The 12622-nt window shown below is 39.3% G+C and overlaps 1 protein-coding gene and 1 long non-coding RNA gene across 5 annotated transcripts; one reads left to right on the top strand and one right to left on the bottom strand.

The window, feature by feature from the left end:
- Positions 1-308: 308 nt before the first annotated feature.
- On the bottom strand, positions 309-9525 carry STRADB (STE20 related adaptor beta). 4 transcript variants are annotated; one of them, XM_062619759.1, is made up of 13 exons: positions 9452-9525; positions 8411-8512; positions 7241-7297; positions 6818-6898; positions 6351-6450; positions 5594-5715; positions 5018-5126; positions 4414-4537; positions 3675-3846; positions 3413-3517; positions 2965-3194; positions 2381-2423; positions 309-1901 (listed from the first exon to the last, which is right to left on the bottom strand). In XM_062619759.1, the coding sequence occupies exons 3-13, from the start codon at positions 7250-7252 to the stop codon at positions 1749-1751; spliced, it is 1251 nt and encodes a 416-aa protein (XP_062475743.1). In that variant the 5' UTR covers positions 7253-7297; positions 8411-8512; positions 9452-9525; the 3' UTR covers positions 309-1748. The 4 variants fall into 4 exon arrangements, with proteins under 4 accessions (XP_062475743.1, XP_062475746.1, XP_062475745.1 ...); XM_062619762.1 differs by having other exon boundaries at positions 309-1839; positions 8411-9519; XM_062619761.1 differs by having other exon boundaries at positions 5018-5096; positions 8411-9519.
- LOC134164220 (uncharacterized) lies at positions 2578-6899 on the top strand. The gene is made up of 3 exons (XR_009965052.1): positions 2578-2701; positions 4017-4105; positions 6821-6899. It is a non-coding gene; the product is annotated as an uncharacterized LOC134164220 (long non-coding RNA).
- Positions 9526-12622: the final 3097 nt, after the last annotated feature.

The following is a 12622-nucleotide window of genomic DNA, read 5'->3' as shown; positions in this document are numbered from 1 at the left end:
CATATTTGACTCGGTTTTTACATGTGCTGTTAGTCAAAAGTTATTTGCAGATGCTACACATGTATTTGATTTGAAAATACTTGGAATTTGTAGTGGTTAAGAATGTGGGGTCCATGTCAAAATACTATCGTCTCTCAGAGTAAATAATATTTTTATGATCAGGTAAGTTTCTAGTTTAGACAACTATTTTCTTACCTAATGACTGACATACATAAATATGAAACTTCTCACCTGCAGTAACAGCAGCTATTATGACAAGACCAGTGAAAACAGAAGTACAAGAATTACAGAAATAAATGGAGACAGGGTAAGTTTATTGGAAGTTTTTTAATCTGAAGTTTCACATATTAAGATTTGAAATATAGAGCTCTCTCTTCACAGCATAATGAGTAGAATCAACTTTTTTGTTAATACTTTAATGTGGTCAGTTAGAATTTTGTGTCAGTCTCAGGCTTGTATTTCAGTCATTTGGTCTTCAAGGCTTTGTAGTAAAGCTCCTGACAAAACAGCAGTATTCTCAAGGCTTGTTGCAGACTGGCTCAGCTATGGAAGACTTAATATGAAATGCTGTTTGTTGAAAATATAAAATACAGACATTTGATAGCTATTTATACTTTTTTTTTTTTCTCCTACGGACATAACTTGTATCAGTAAAGTACTAGTGGCTTTGGGACCCAACTTGCTAAAACACAGCTTGAATTGCCTGGTACAATATAAGAGATGACAACTTACTGAATTGTTGGGAGAAAGACAGTTTTTCATCTGACTTTAAACAGGTAAGTTCACTAGGATCCTAAGGAGGTTTATTAGGTTTTTGTTATGGGTGAATCTATCCATGGGAATTTAAGCTCTTGCTTGCCAGCAGCAGTGCAGTGAAGCTTAATGCATGTTGCCTGTTCTTTTAAGAAAACAGTACTAGGTTCTGGTAAGTCCTGGTGAACATGAATACAGTATAAATAAAAATATGTACAATAACTTTAGATTTTTTAATGTGGTTCTTCAAACTTAACCTGTACTGTTGTAACTTGAGACTTTTATTGCATAGTAAGAGATCCTCAGATTAACTGCTAAAATGACACAACAATAAATGGAGATGCAAACCCACAAATTTGTATTAAGAATGTAGACAAATGCAAGAGTATGAGTCACATTTCCAAGTACCTTAACTTCTTTGGGAAACACACAGTATTAAAACTGCATGAAATATCATGCATAGCTAACTTTCGGCAAGTATGACAGCACAGCAAATGATAAAAATGCCTTTTGGATGTATGAAAAGAGAAACATATATCTCCATAAACAATTAATTTGTGCCGTTTCAAATTTAGACTTGGAAGTGGAAGATTTCTCCTCACTCAAATAATTCAGGTGATAATGAAAAGACAGATTGTTTCAGCAAGATCCCCATCAAAACCCAAGCCTGAATTCAGAAAGGCACATGGAGTGCAGCAATATGAGCTGAAAATACAGCACACAGTAAGATTACAGCAGGAACTCTCTTAAGAAATATTCTGAAAGGTAGATAAGCATTCAGCTATTCTCTACATACAGTTTTCCTTATGGTCAGAAAGGGAGGCACGCTGCATTTCATTATGCCAACAAAATAGTTAATGAAATAGGGCCACTTCAATGGCATTTTCAAGTATATCTCATATTACTGTATCTTAACCATACAAACTAAAGCAGCAAATAAAAATCACATTTTCCTTCTTTGAATCACAGGAGAGGTATGATTGTTTGGTATTTATTTAGAATTCCCAGTCTGTATCATCTTGATTTGCAGTAATATGTCCAAGTTCAGTCCCAACTGTTGCTGAGGGCAGTGCCAAGAACTCCGATCTGTTATTTTGAATAGGAGGTGGTAATAGAGACAGTAGTGAATTCTGCGTTTGTTCTTTTATCTAGAAAGAAGAAAAGTTAAAACGAGGCTGCACATAAAAGTCGACATAACCTTGCATGTGGCTTCATTAAAAGCATGTCAAAATACAGGCATGTTCTTGCATGTTACAATACTGAAAATAATAGGATGACGGTTTTAGTTTTCTTCACTCTAGAGTAAGTTGAATTAGTCTTTGAAGACTAATTACAATAGCTATGGAGTTTTTCTGCTTTAAATCAAGAATATTAACCATTATTCTTATTAGTTAGACTGTCTTTAGTTAAAGCAACTTTATCAAAGGGGAAATGGATTACTTATGCTTGCCATACTCTACCAAATACCATTTTGTTTAAGAAAAAAAAAAAGTAGTCTGAAACAGATATGCTGTTACAGGATGGTTTTTGGCTCCAGCTAACTTATTTTTTTTGTAATCCAACTCTTAATGTTTTGTGGCTTATTTAGGCTATAGCTATGTCATTTAACAAAATATAGTAAACTCACCTGTCTGAAGAACGTATGCGAAAGCAAACTGCTTGCTGATGGCCTGGATCATAAAATGAACAATATAATTATGTTTTTGAAATTAAATTCTGCTTCTGGAAAATGGGCCAGTCTCACAGATCAATTTAAACCCTGTGTATTTTCATCCACAGGACAAATGTGAAGCACGAGAAAAGCAGCACAGGATTCCAACATTCTATGCCTCAATTTGTAGTGAGCACACTACTAAAGAAACTATTTCAAAAGGCTTTAATGCCTCATTCGGAAGAGACATAGTACTGAAAACATATACTTCAGATTTCTGTTTTCTTCTTGGATAAAGTACGTGCTTAAAAATTAATTCTACTTGTTACAGAGTACACTTATATTACAAGAACTTCAGGAGTCAAACAACTTTAAAAGCATGGTTCCTTTAACAGACAAGGTAATTCTTAAATTACAAAACCAAAGGTAAGTGTAGTGTTTTGCATAGTACTTTCTGGTCTGAAATTCTGACTTGAATAGTATTCAACTAACTACTGTACCCTAACTGTGCTTAGTCTTAGATCGAAACTACAGAAAATTAGTTTTCACCAGAATGTTACCTTTTCTCAGGGTCCTGTTGCAAGCAGAGTTCTACCAAGTTGTGGAAAGCAGGTGAAAATGTTTTGGAAAAGTGAATTTGTAGTCTTTCACTGGTCATTGTGTGTGTCATGCTCTCACCAATTCCAGAATCAACACCTGACCGGGAATTCTTTATCCTGGATTCCCCACGAGGAAATGTATTTATATCCCAAGGACAGTATGTGGGACCTTTCAGCTTTTGCAGCAGCATCTAGTAGAAAGGAATAGCAGTATAAGAGTTCAAAAGCTATCCCGACCTATTCAGGCTAAGATGTGAAACTCCAGTAATGGAAAAAATTATTTAGTCTAAAAAGCAGCATGTGTACTTGAAGTAACAAAAACCAGCCACCATTTCAGCAGGAATACTACTGGTTTCTCTGAGTAAGACAAAAAAAGTTCAGTGTTTTGAAGCAGAATTTAGCATCATACCTGAGTGCGAGGCATATCTTGAAATGGAACATGTCCATTGGCTAATTCACATGCTGTAATTCCTACACTGTAAATGTCAGACTTCATGTTATACCCAGATAAATCCTATGAGAGAAAGAGATCTCTACTTGATCACTTGATCACTTTTGTGCTGACAAAAAGACAAGAGTTGCCTTGTTTCAAGGCAAGATTCTAATACCCTGTTATCTATATGGGATTATCTACAGGACGGATTGAAAAATGAAGTGTAATTTATACTAACCTGTCTCAGTAGTTCAGGACTCAGCCAAGGAAGCACAGATGTACTAAACTGGGGGAAATCATATACCACCTTTGACTTTTGTCCATTGTTGACTAAACTGTAGAGGTTGTTTAACCCAGAGAGAGAAACCAGCCCATCCCCTGAAATCAGAATGTGGCTAGCTTTAATATTCCTGTAACATAAAGTGGTAAATTTTAGTTATAGGAATTACTCAAAGCATTACTAGAGTAGAAAGACTTTCATATTTCATTAACTTATAATAAGATGTTAGTGTGCAGCTCTATTTAGCAGATTATGTTCCTAGAAGTTCTTCACTCAGTATGAGTTATCTTTTTAATACAGCCGCAAGAAAGAGCGGAGATTGGAGAGGTAAGAGGAGGGAGCAAAGGCAACCAGAAGAAAGGGCCCTCTTTCCCTGCAAAGGGTGTAAAGTAAGGAAACCCTTTCTACAACTCTGATTCTCTTCTGCTTCAAAGAGACAAAGCCAAACAGATGTATAATCCCTGTAGCAACTGGATTTAAGTAATGTATGAATACTGTTCTTGCTAAGCTTCTACAAACTTGGTTCTGCTCTATTATTGAAAAAAGAAAACAGAAAAGGTTCTGCACTGTCTGACGTAAGAAGGTATATAGAAAAAGGAAGGAGACAACACTAGCTGAAAATGAGTTTTGAAGCAAATCTAAATTCTTAATAAACTCGATGCTGTAATCTGTTTCTTACCTATTGACATTCTCCTACCTGTGAATGTAGCCATTCTGGTGCATGTAATTTAACCCTCTGATTGCACCAAATAGAATGTTCCCTATCAAAGCTTCACTCATCCCTTCAGGAAAATAGGTCTTCAGCAGGTGTCTAGCTGAACCTGGAAGTGAAAAAAAACTAGCTAAGCCTGACAAGTCTTGTTAAATTACTCCTTTGTGCTTGCTTCATTGTATACATTCATCAAGAGTGGCATTCTCATTGTTACTTTGACTGTGGGACATCAAGAACAGTTACATGCATCCATCAGGCAAAGATCAATTCCAGTCATCATCAAACCTGTATTCAATATAGACAAGTTTTCTGTTGGCAAAATCCAAAGTTGCATAAAGTTAAATAAGTTTCCCAGTTACCATTCCTCATGTGGTGGGTGTTAGGACTAAGTGCAGTTTAATGCAGTTCGAATACCAGTCTTCACTGGGAAAGAAGATTTTATACAGAAGACTTCTCTAAAAAGTGGTTTGGGAAAGCTTGTTTTTTCTACAAGACTGGAGATGCTTTAAGAAAAACCTGTCATGGACCATGTGGCCAAAATTGTATCCACCTTTTTTACTATTCCAAAATTGCAATTAACAGTTCTTACCATAGGCCATGAATGGGGAGATGACCCAAAGCCAACTACCAGCTGTAAACACTGTCCAAAGCGTCATTACATTGGGATGCTGGAAAAAGTGGGATAAAACCACTTCATTCTATGAAATTAAATGAAAGTGGATTTGTTAACCACAAGACAACAGTCTTAAGAGCATTAACTACATCAATAATCAGAAAGAACTGTTCCCTGTGTGAATTTATACAAAGTTGCAGGTGATGTACATAGCCTGCAATAGAAAAGTAAGTAACTTGCCTGTAATTGCATTTGTCTGAAGTAAATCTAGTTTGCTCATAGTCCAAAGTTTTAGTGTAAATACAGAGTACAGAACATGTTTCAAAGAAAAGGTTGTACAATTACAGAAGTATTTCTAAAACATTTGTCAGCTGTTTTCTTCAGAAAGCAACTCTCAAATTTACACATGCCTTGTGTTTATGTTCTACTCCTTTGGAGGAAAAACTTGACTGAAATAAGACAGCACAAACACAAAGGCTACATCTGTTTAGTAACCTCATATAAATTCATCACTGTCTTCACCAGACTTGTGCAGAAATGCTGTTGCTTTACCTGTAAGGCTTTCAAATGCTCTTCAGAGCAATTTTCTAGGTCTGTGATCCTTACAGCAACTTGCATGCCTGTAGGCGTATGCCGTGCAAGGTAGATTGAAGTTAAGTTGTTGAACCTCCTTCCTGAAACCAGAAGTGGCTACCTTAACACTGGAAAATATAATAATCCACCACAATTTCCTTCATATTTAGAGAAAATTTTATATTCCTAAAACTGCAATTGATAGCAGCATTGCCTTTTAAGAATGTTGAGAACTTAAGTAGTTGCAGCAGAATATATCCAGCAAAATTAAAGCATGGCTCTGCTATTCTTACAACTTAAAAGTGTTGAAACACTTTTCAGTATCAATTATACATCTAAATGAACAACACTTTTAGCATGCATATTCACATAAACATATGCATGCACAGTAGGATTGAGGGCAGCCGCCCTTAGGACAATCACCTCAGGTAGCCAAGTGACAAGACATGATGTTACTTAATGCTGTATTTATTGTCCACATAATACAGATTTAGAAAATTGACATGCACAAAAATCAAGAGAAAAAAACGGTAATTACTGATTTTTACTGATATCTTAAAATAGGGATCGCAAATATGAGAAATGTTCTGCACTTTTCTCAACTAAAGAGACATAAGAATAGTTCTAGTCAGCTGATAATACATTTTCCAACTTAGTATTTACTGCAGTTAGCAATAACCTATTGAGAGCATGCATCTGCAGGCACAAGAAATATTTTAAGGTATGCTTATTTTACCTATTTGCAGCTGGAGTTCATAGTGAGAGACATTAGAAGAGCAAAATACCATTTCATTCCTTCCTACAGATGGGGGAATCCAGGCTAGATCAGAATCAGCCTAAAAGTGAGGAAAACCAGTTCTCAAAATGACTATGTAATTTTAAACATTTGCATGTTAATGTAGAAGTATCAGTAATCAAAATGCTAAGATCAAGTTTTCAAGTTGCAACATTCAAGCCGTTGCTTCTACCATTACACTGAGACTCAGTTTTATGAACTACTTGTTTTGTGTGTGTGTTTTTAAACTGGTACAAGATTGAGAGTAACACTTTGTTACCTATAGTCTTCTTCCATAGTGAAAGTCTGGAAGTACTCTGGTTACTTTTGCTATTAACATTTTAAGAAGTACCTCTAATAAGATTATTTTTAATATGTACCAGCTTCATATTTAATTCTGCCAGTTAATGTTTCTATTTTTTCCTTACTAGGCATTCATGGATGCTGCTCTCAGATAGCTCTTCTGGTCTGATTGATTCAACTGGTGTACGTAGAATACAGGAGCAGTCCTTAAGAACAGAAATAAGTGAATGTTACTGGAGTTGCTGCAATTTATTAAACGCAGCCATGGGAAAACATCAAAAAGTAACCCTGTAAACAGGAGTTCAGAAAGATTTCTGCTACAAGTCAGTCAAGCAAAAGGTTAAAAACCAGCACAGAACACATACATGGCAGATCTAGGGAGGAGAGGTACTGAACAGTCTCCTTCAGCGAAAGTCAATACACGATGTTTAAATACCTCAGCGCTGTGGAAATCCCCTCAAGCAAGGCATTTCACCAGAAGTTTTTCACATTAAGGTAAGGCTTGGTAACAAGGTACAAGAGCTAAAGGCTTTTAAATACAAACTTACCAAACAAGACATGGAACCGCTTTAGATCAGGGGAAAAGACATACACACCCATTTATCCTAGAAAAAATAAAGTAGCAATGTAAAATTGTATATAAACCTGTGATAAATGTCTCTAATCAGAACTGTGAGGCATTCCAGTTGGTTAACGCACACAAAAAAAAACCAAAACTACAGCTCTGGGAAAGCCTGCTGCTGTCGAGCCTTTAAGCAGTATATAGATTTCAAACTCCATACTGATGATACGCAGTATATATTCAAACTCAAGCTTTCCTTTTTTAATTATGGGTTTAGAGGTGTTATTACCACTTCTGAACAGACAATTTAATTGCAAGTTAACTGCATAAGTGCAAAAAGTAAAACTGAATGGAATAATGAATTGCTGTCAGTTTGTAGGAAAAGAAATAATTGTCTGTTGTTTTAAAGGAGCACAGTTCTGCTAGTGAGATCTCGGCCCAGCTCTGTGCAGCTGAACTAGCTCACAAAAGAAAAACCTACCCAGAAGCAACTGCACTTTACATTTCACAAGTGAGAGAGGAAATACTATTGTAAGGGACTTGAGTAAAAAGAAAAAAAAAGGGGGGGGGGGGGGGAAGAAAAAAAGGGGAACTAACTCTGATAATTTTCACTCCACTTAGAATACAGAATCAGCATTCAAACACCCTTACACACCAGAGTAGCCACGCTCAAAGTCCTCCATCAGACTTTATGTCTGATGCTTTGAAAGTCTGAACAGTAAGGAGAGAGATAGATGACTATGTCCAATAAGCATATCAAGTCTTCTGAAGCATAGAAAGGACTAGTTAATCTACCTTAGCTACAAGCAATTCTCCTTCCGTAATGGATCCTACCTGGTGGCTGATGGAAGTCATAAAGTTCCATGTTAATATGCAATTATTGCTTGAAAGTTAACTTTCAAAAGGTGAACTACTATATCAGAAACTGATAATTTTATCAAGGAGCTAAGCTTGATTATATCCCACATTTAGGTATGCTATGTAATCAAGGCAACACTTTTAAAAAGCTAACAAGCTCCCATCCACTGCCTCTCCCAATCCTTAATATTTTTACCCTGAAAGTCTGTTTGACTTTCTTATTAAAGATAACAAATGGAGACAAAAGGAGATCCTTAATAAGTATTGGGCACCTTCAGAGGATCAGGGCTTGACTTACCCAACTTCACTGAGGAAGTGTGGCAGAGTACAAGAAAAGAATACATGCAGGTGCTTCAAGATACTGTCCAGCACTGTAATGGCTGCAGCATCCTTCTCCTACCTGGAAAGAGATACCTCCTTCCATTATACAAGATAATTTATTCTGTTTCTTGGAATATGAAACCACAAAAGCTAAGGTGAAGAATAGTGGCATAATAGCTATATAAACTGAGTCAAATTGTAGTAGAATTTGTTTAAGGGGGTATCGCCAGCCAACAGAATCACCCATGTTCCACAATTGTGCAAGTAACATTATAAATGTAAGATTTTTATTTTTTTTATCTAGTTTTAACATTGCTTCCATTTTTAATGCGGTTTTGGATCATGTCCCTACATAAATCTTTTCCCCATTTCCACATTTTTCTTTCTGTACTGCAGGCTTTTGGGTTTTTTTTTGTCCTGCAGATAGTGACGGTATTGCACAGCTGAACTCGCACATTCATTCCAGCCTGGCCAAAGCTTCAAATGCAGTGAGCGATATAGGGGAAAAAGAAAACCCGAAAAACATGCCTTTGAGCCGGAGGAGTGCGAAGGCTCTGGAGCCCAAAGCCCACGTACCGCGAACGCACGTTACTCCGGTTCTGCTGACGCCGGGCAGCTCGAGTCTACTTAAGTGTTTGGAGCAACGGAGACAGCTCTCGATCGTGTATCTCGAGTTAGATGATCCGTCCGTGGCAGAAGTAACGGAACGCGAGAGGCCGACTCCCCGCGGCTCTCTCAGCAAAGCGCCTCATTGCTCCGTTACACCCGCACTCCGCGGCGAATCCCCTCCTCCCTCGCCAGACGCCCGTTTATCGTTGCCCCCGCCTCTCCGCTTCCTCCCGTGGCTGCCGGGACCGGGATCAGCCGCCGCTCTCCTCAGCCGGCTCTCGGGCTCGGCGTGCTCCGCTTCCCCCTCCCCGGCCCGCCTGCCTTCCCCCGTCGCCGTGCTGAAGGCGCGGCTTGCCGGGAGCCCTGGCGTGCCCGGGAGGCCCTGCAGGGAGGCAGGGCCCGCTCCTACCAGCCGCCACCTGAGGTTGGGGTCAGCGGCCGGCGGGCCCGCCGAGCCGATCCGCTAGCCCTGGAACCCCACCCCGCTTCCAGCCCCTGAGGAGCCGCTGGGCGTACCGCAGCGGCCCGGCGCATTGTGGGGCTCGTCGATTGCGCCGGCGGGAGGGCGGGCGGCCCCTCGGCGCCGCGCGGTGAGCTGGGGGCTGTAGTTCGGGAGCTGGAGCCGGGCGGAAGCCATCGGCGTCCTTCCTCAGTCGCTGATTTATTACATGCGGGGCTACCGCCCGTCGGCCTCGGGCAGCGGCGGGAAGGAGGAGCGCCGGAGGAAGCGCGGGGCGGGTAAGAGGTGCTTGGCGGGTAGCTCTGTAGGCCCAGGGATGAGGGAGTGTACTGCCGCCTCTCTACCACACGCGTTAACCCTTTCGGTGCTGCGTCCTTCAGCCGTTCTCCCTCGGGGCCGTTCCCCGCTGGGCCGCGGCACGTCCCACGCTCCTCTGGGGAAATCCTCGGCGCTGTACCGGCATAAAGAATTCTTGTTTCGTTCGTGTGTTGCAGCTGACGGAGCTATTTTCACGGTGGTAAGGTAGACTGGTAGTACATTAAGCTTTATGCGTTCAATATGTGTGCATAGATAGGAGTCAGATGCTAGGTTTTGGCTGCGCATGATGGCTGTGGCTGCAGGCGCGGTGGCGGCGTGACCTTCAGCGAGCTCCGGAGTTCCTTCCTGCCTTGGGAGTACCCATGGCCGTATGGGCTGTCCTTGCAGGATTCTGCCTCTTAGGAGGCAAAGCTTGATGACATTTTAGTTGTGGTCCTGCTTAAATATGGATTTGAGGGCAAGGAGATGTTGGCTTCTGTCAGCTGTTTAATCACATTGTTAGATTCGGATCAGCTGATTAAACTGTAGTAAGGCTATCAGTAAATGTCTTCTGTCCTGTCAACCGTCCTAGTGAAAAAGTCCTATGTCGTGTTGCGTCCTTGTTGGTTTTTGGTGTTTTGTTTTGTTTTTTTTTTAATGCAATCTTCGGTTGTGGGTTGTTGCATATGTGTTTGGTTTTTGGCTGTTTCAGAGTTACTGTTGACTGATTGCAAGAGTCTGATGCAAATAGTAAATAACTTTTCACACAACATGCTGTTTAGGTTTTCTTTCAGATACTTGTTACCTTTTAAAAGATGTATTTCTGAGTAAAAATAGACTTCTCTAATTACATTTACACTGAACCTAAATTGGGGGAAAATCGAATACATGAAATTTGTGAGCTGTAGTGGTGGTGTCACCTATTAGAGATTAGTAATCAGTGTATCAGGTTTCTATTACGAGTATCTGAAAATGTGGCTTAACGAGTAGAGTGTTGGAAAATCGCAGATTTTTCTGATCGTGGTTTGCCTCTAATAATGGGCTTGAATTAATCTTGTGTAGTAGGAATCTTTCAGGAATGATAAATGTAATTCATTGATTATTTTTGCAAGAAGATACAAAAGTACCATTTTCACAGAGTTGGTTACAAAAGAAATGACTGATCCTTTCATCTAGTTAGGTTGCTAGTGATACTCTGGTGACTGAGTTCTGCGTGGTTTATTCTAATAAGTACAGAATTGTAATTGAAGACTGAGCACTAGCTGGGGTGTATTTTAAGAAACTTAAACTACTTCCTTGGGTGAATTTAGCTATGCATCAACTGGAAGTATTAATGATTTCAGTTAGCTTAAATGTTATTTTAGTCCACTTCAAGTATATAGAGAACAAACTTCAACTTCAGCTATATAGGGAACAAGCTTCAACTTTAAAAGAAGCTTCTAACAACCTTTATAATGAAATAATGGCACACCACTTGCCTCAAGAGTATATATTACTTTATTGTACACTCTAGCCAACAAATGCTCAGTTAATGACAGTTCTTTATTTTCTGAAAAAAAAACCAAAAGATTGGTTCCCCTGTGATTGTAACATTACTATATGTATACATCATTTCTTGCAGGTTCTTTTTCTCCAGAAGAAAAAATTCTACCTGAAAGAAATCATGTATACCTGTAGCAATGTTATAAGGGTGAAATAGAATTAGGAATTAATAAAACTTGATACAGGTATTTCATGTAGGTAGCCTTCATAGTTTCAAAGTTAGACTTCAATTAAGCATATGCTATTTTTACACTGTGTACTAAACGTATTGTAAACAACCTCCAAGCATGTAGGACTTAAAAAGTCTTAACCATCAAGCAGTGGTATTCAACAGTGTACATATATACATAAAGCATATATACATGTACTTAACAGGTATGGGTTACTGCAGATGACCGACAAGGAGAAAAAGTGAGTCTGGCTTGGCATAACTCTGGATAAATAGGATGAAGGAATCTTTTTGGCCAGCTTTATGACCCCCTTGATATTCATCATCCTCTAAGAAGTGTTTGTGGCTTCATCTTCACGCTCAACCATATCACCCAAGGCATCATCCAACCTGGTCTTGAACACTGCCAGGGATGGCGCATTCACAACCTCCCTGGGCAACCTATTCCAGTGCCTCACCACCCTAACAGGAAATAATTTCCTCCTTATATCCAATCTAAACTTTCCCTGTTTAAGTTTTAACCCGTTACCCCTTGTCCTATCAGTACAGTCCCTAATGAAGAGTCCCTCCCCAGCATCCTTATAGGCCCCCTTCAGATACTGGAAGGCTGGTATGAGGTCTCCCCGCAGCCTTCTCTTCTCCAGGCTGAGCAGCCCCAACTTTCTCAGCCTGTCTTCATACTAGATGATCTTAAGGTCCTTTCCAACCCTAACTGTTCTATGATTCTATGATTTTTGTTTTGTTTTCTTACAGTTCCTTTCTTATATTTTTTATGTTTTCTTACAGTTTTCTTACAGTTCCTTTCTTCAATTGTGATTGAAGGTCTGTTGCAGGTTTGCTTATGATTATTACACTTGTTATTAGGATTGTCATGGCATACTCTTTTAAGTGACGCTTTTTTTTTTTCCTTACATGAGAGAAACTCACGCACTAAGTGGATTTCTGTAGGGATAGTAGTGGCTGAAAATAATAGGTCTGAAGCACACAGCAAGTGTTAATTGTGACAAAGTTTGTGTTCACATAGATTTGTTTTTTGGTATATAGTCCTTTGTCCTTCATCTCATACAATATAGTGTTGAAGGATTTGGCCTCTGCTTCTGAGCACTAGTCAC

This window comes from Pezoporus occidentalis, unplaced genomic scaffold, assembly GCF_034315485.1.
Source record: "Pezoporus occidentalis ecotype Australia unplaced genomic scaffold, CSIRO_AGI_Poc_V1 ctg213, whole genome shotgun sequence".
Classification (NCBI taxonomy): Eukaryota; Metazoa; Chordata; class Aves; order Psittaciformes; family Psittacidae; genus Pezoporus; species Pezoporus occidentalis.
Note: the sequence above shows the minus strand (reverse complement) of the source record. Positions and strands in the feature narration are given on the sequence as shown.

Bases quoted from the DNA above. Each gene is read 5' to 3' on its own strand.
- STRADB (XM_062619759.1), bottom strand. The intron at 6,451-6,817 runs GTAAGGAAAAAA...CCTCACTTTTAG, and splicing joins GCAGCATCCATGAATGCCTA to GCTGATTCTGATCTAGCCTG. The intron at 5,716-6,350 runs GTAAAATAAGCA...TTCTGGTTTCAG, and splicing joins TGAACTCCAGCTGCAAATAG to GAAGGAGGTTCAACAACTTA.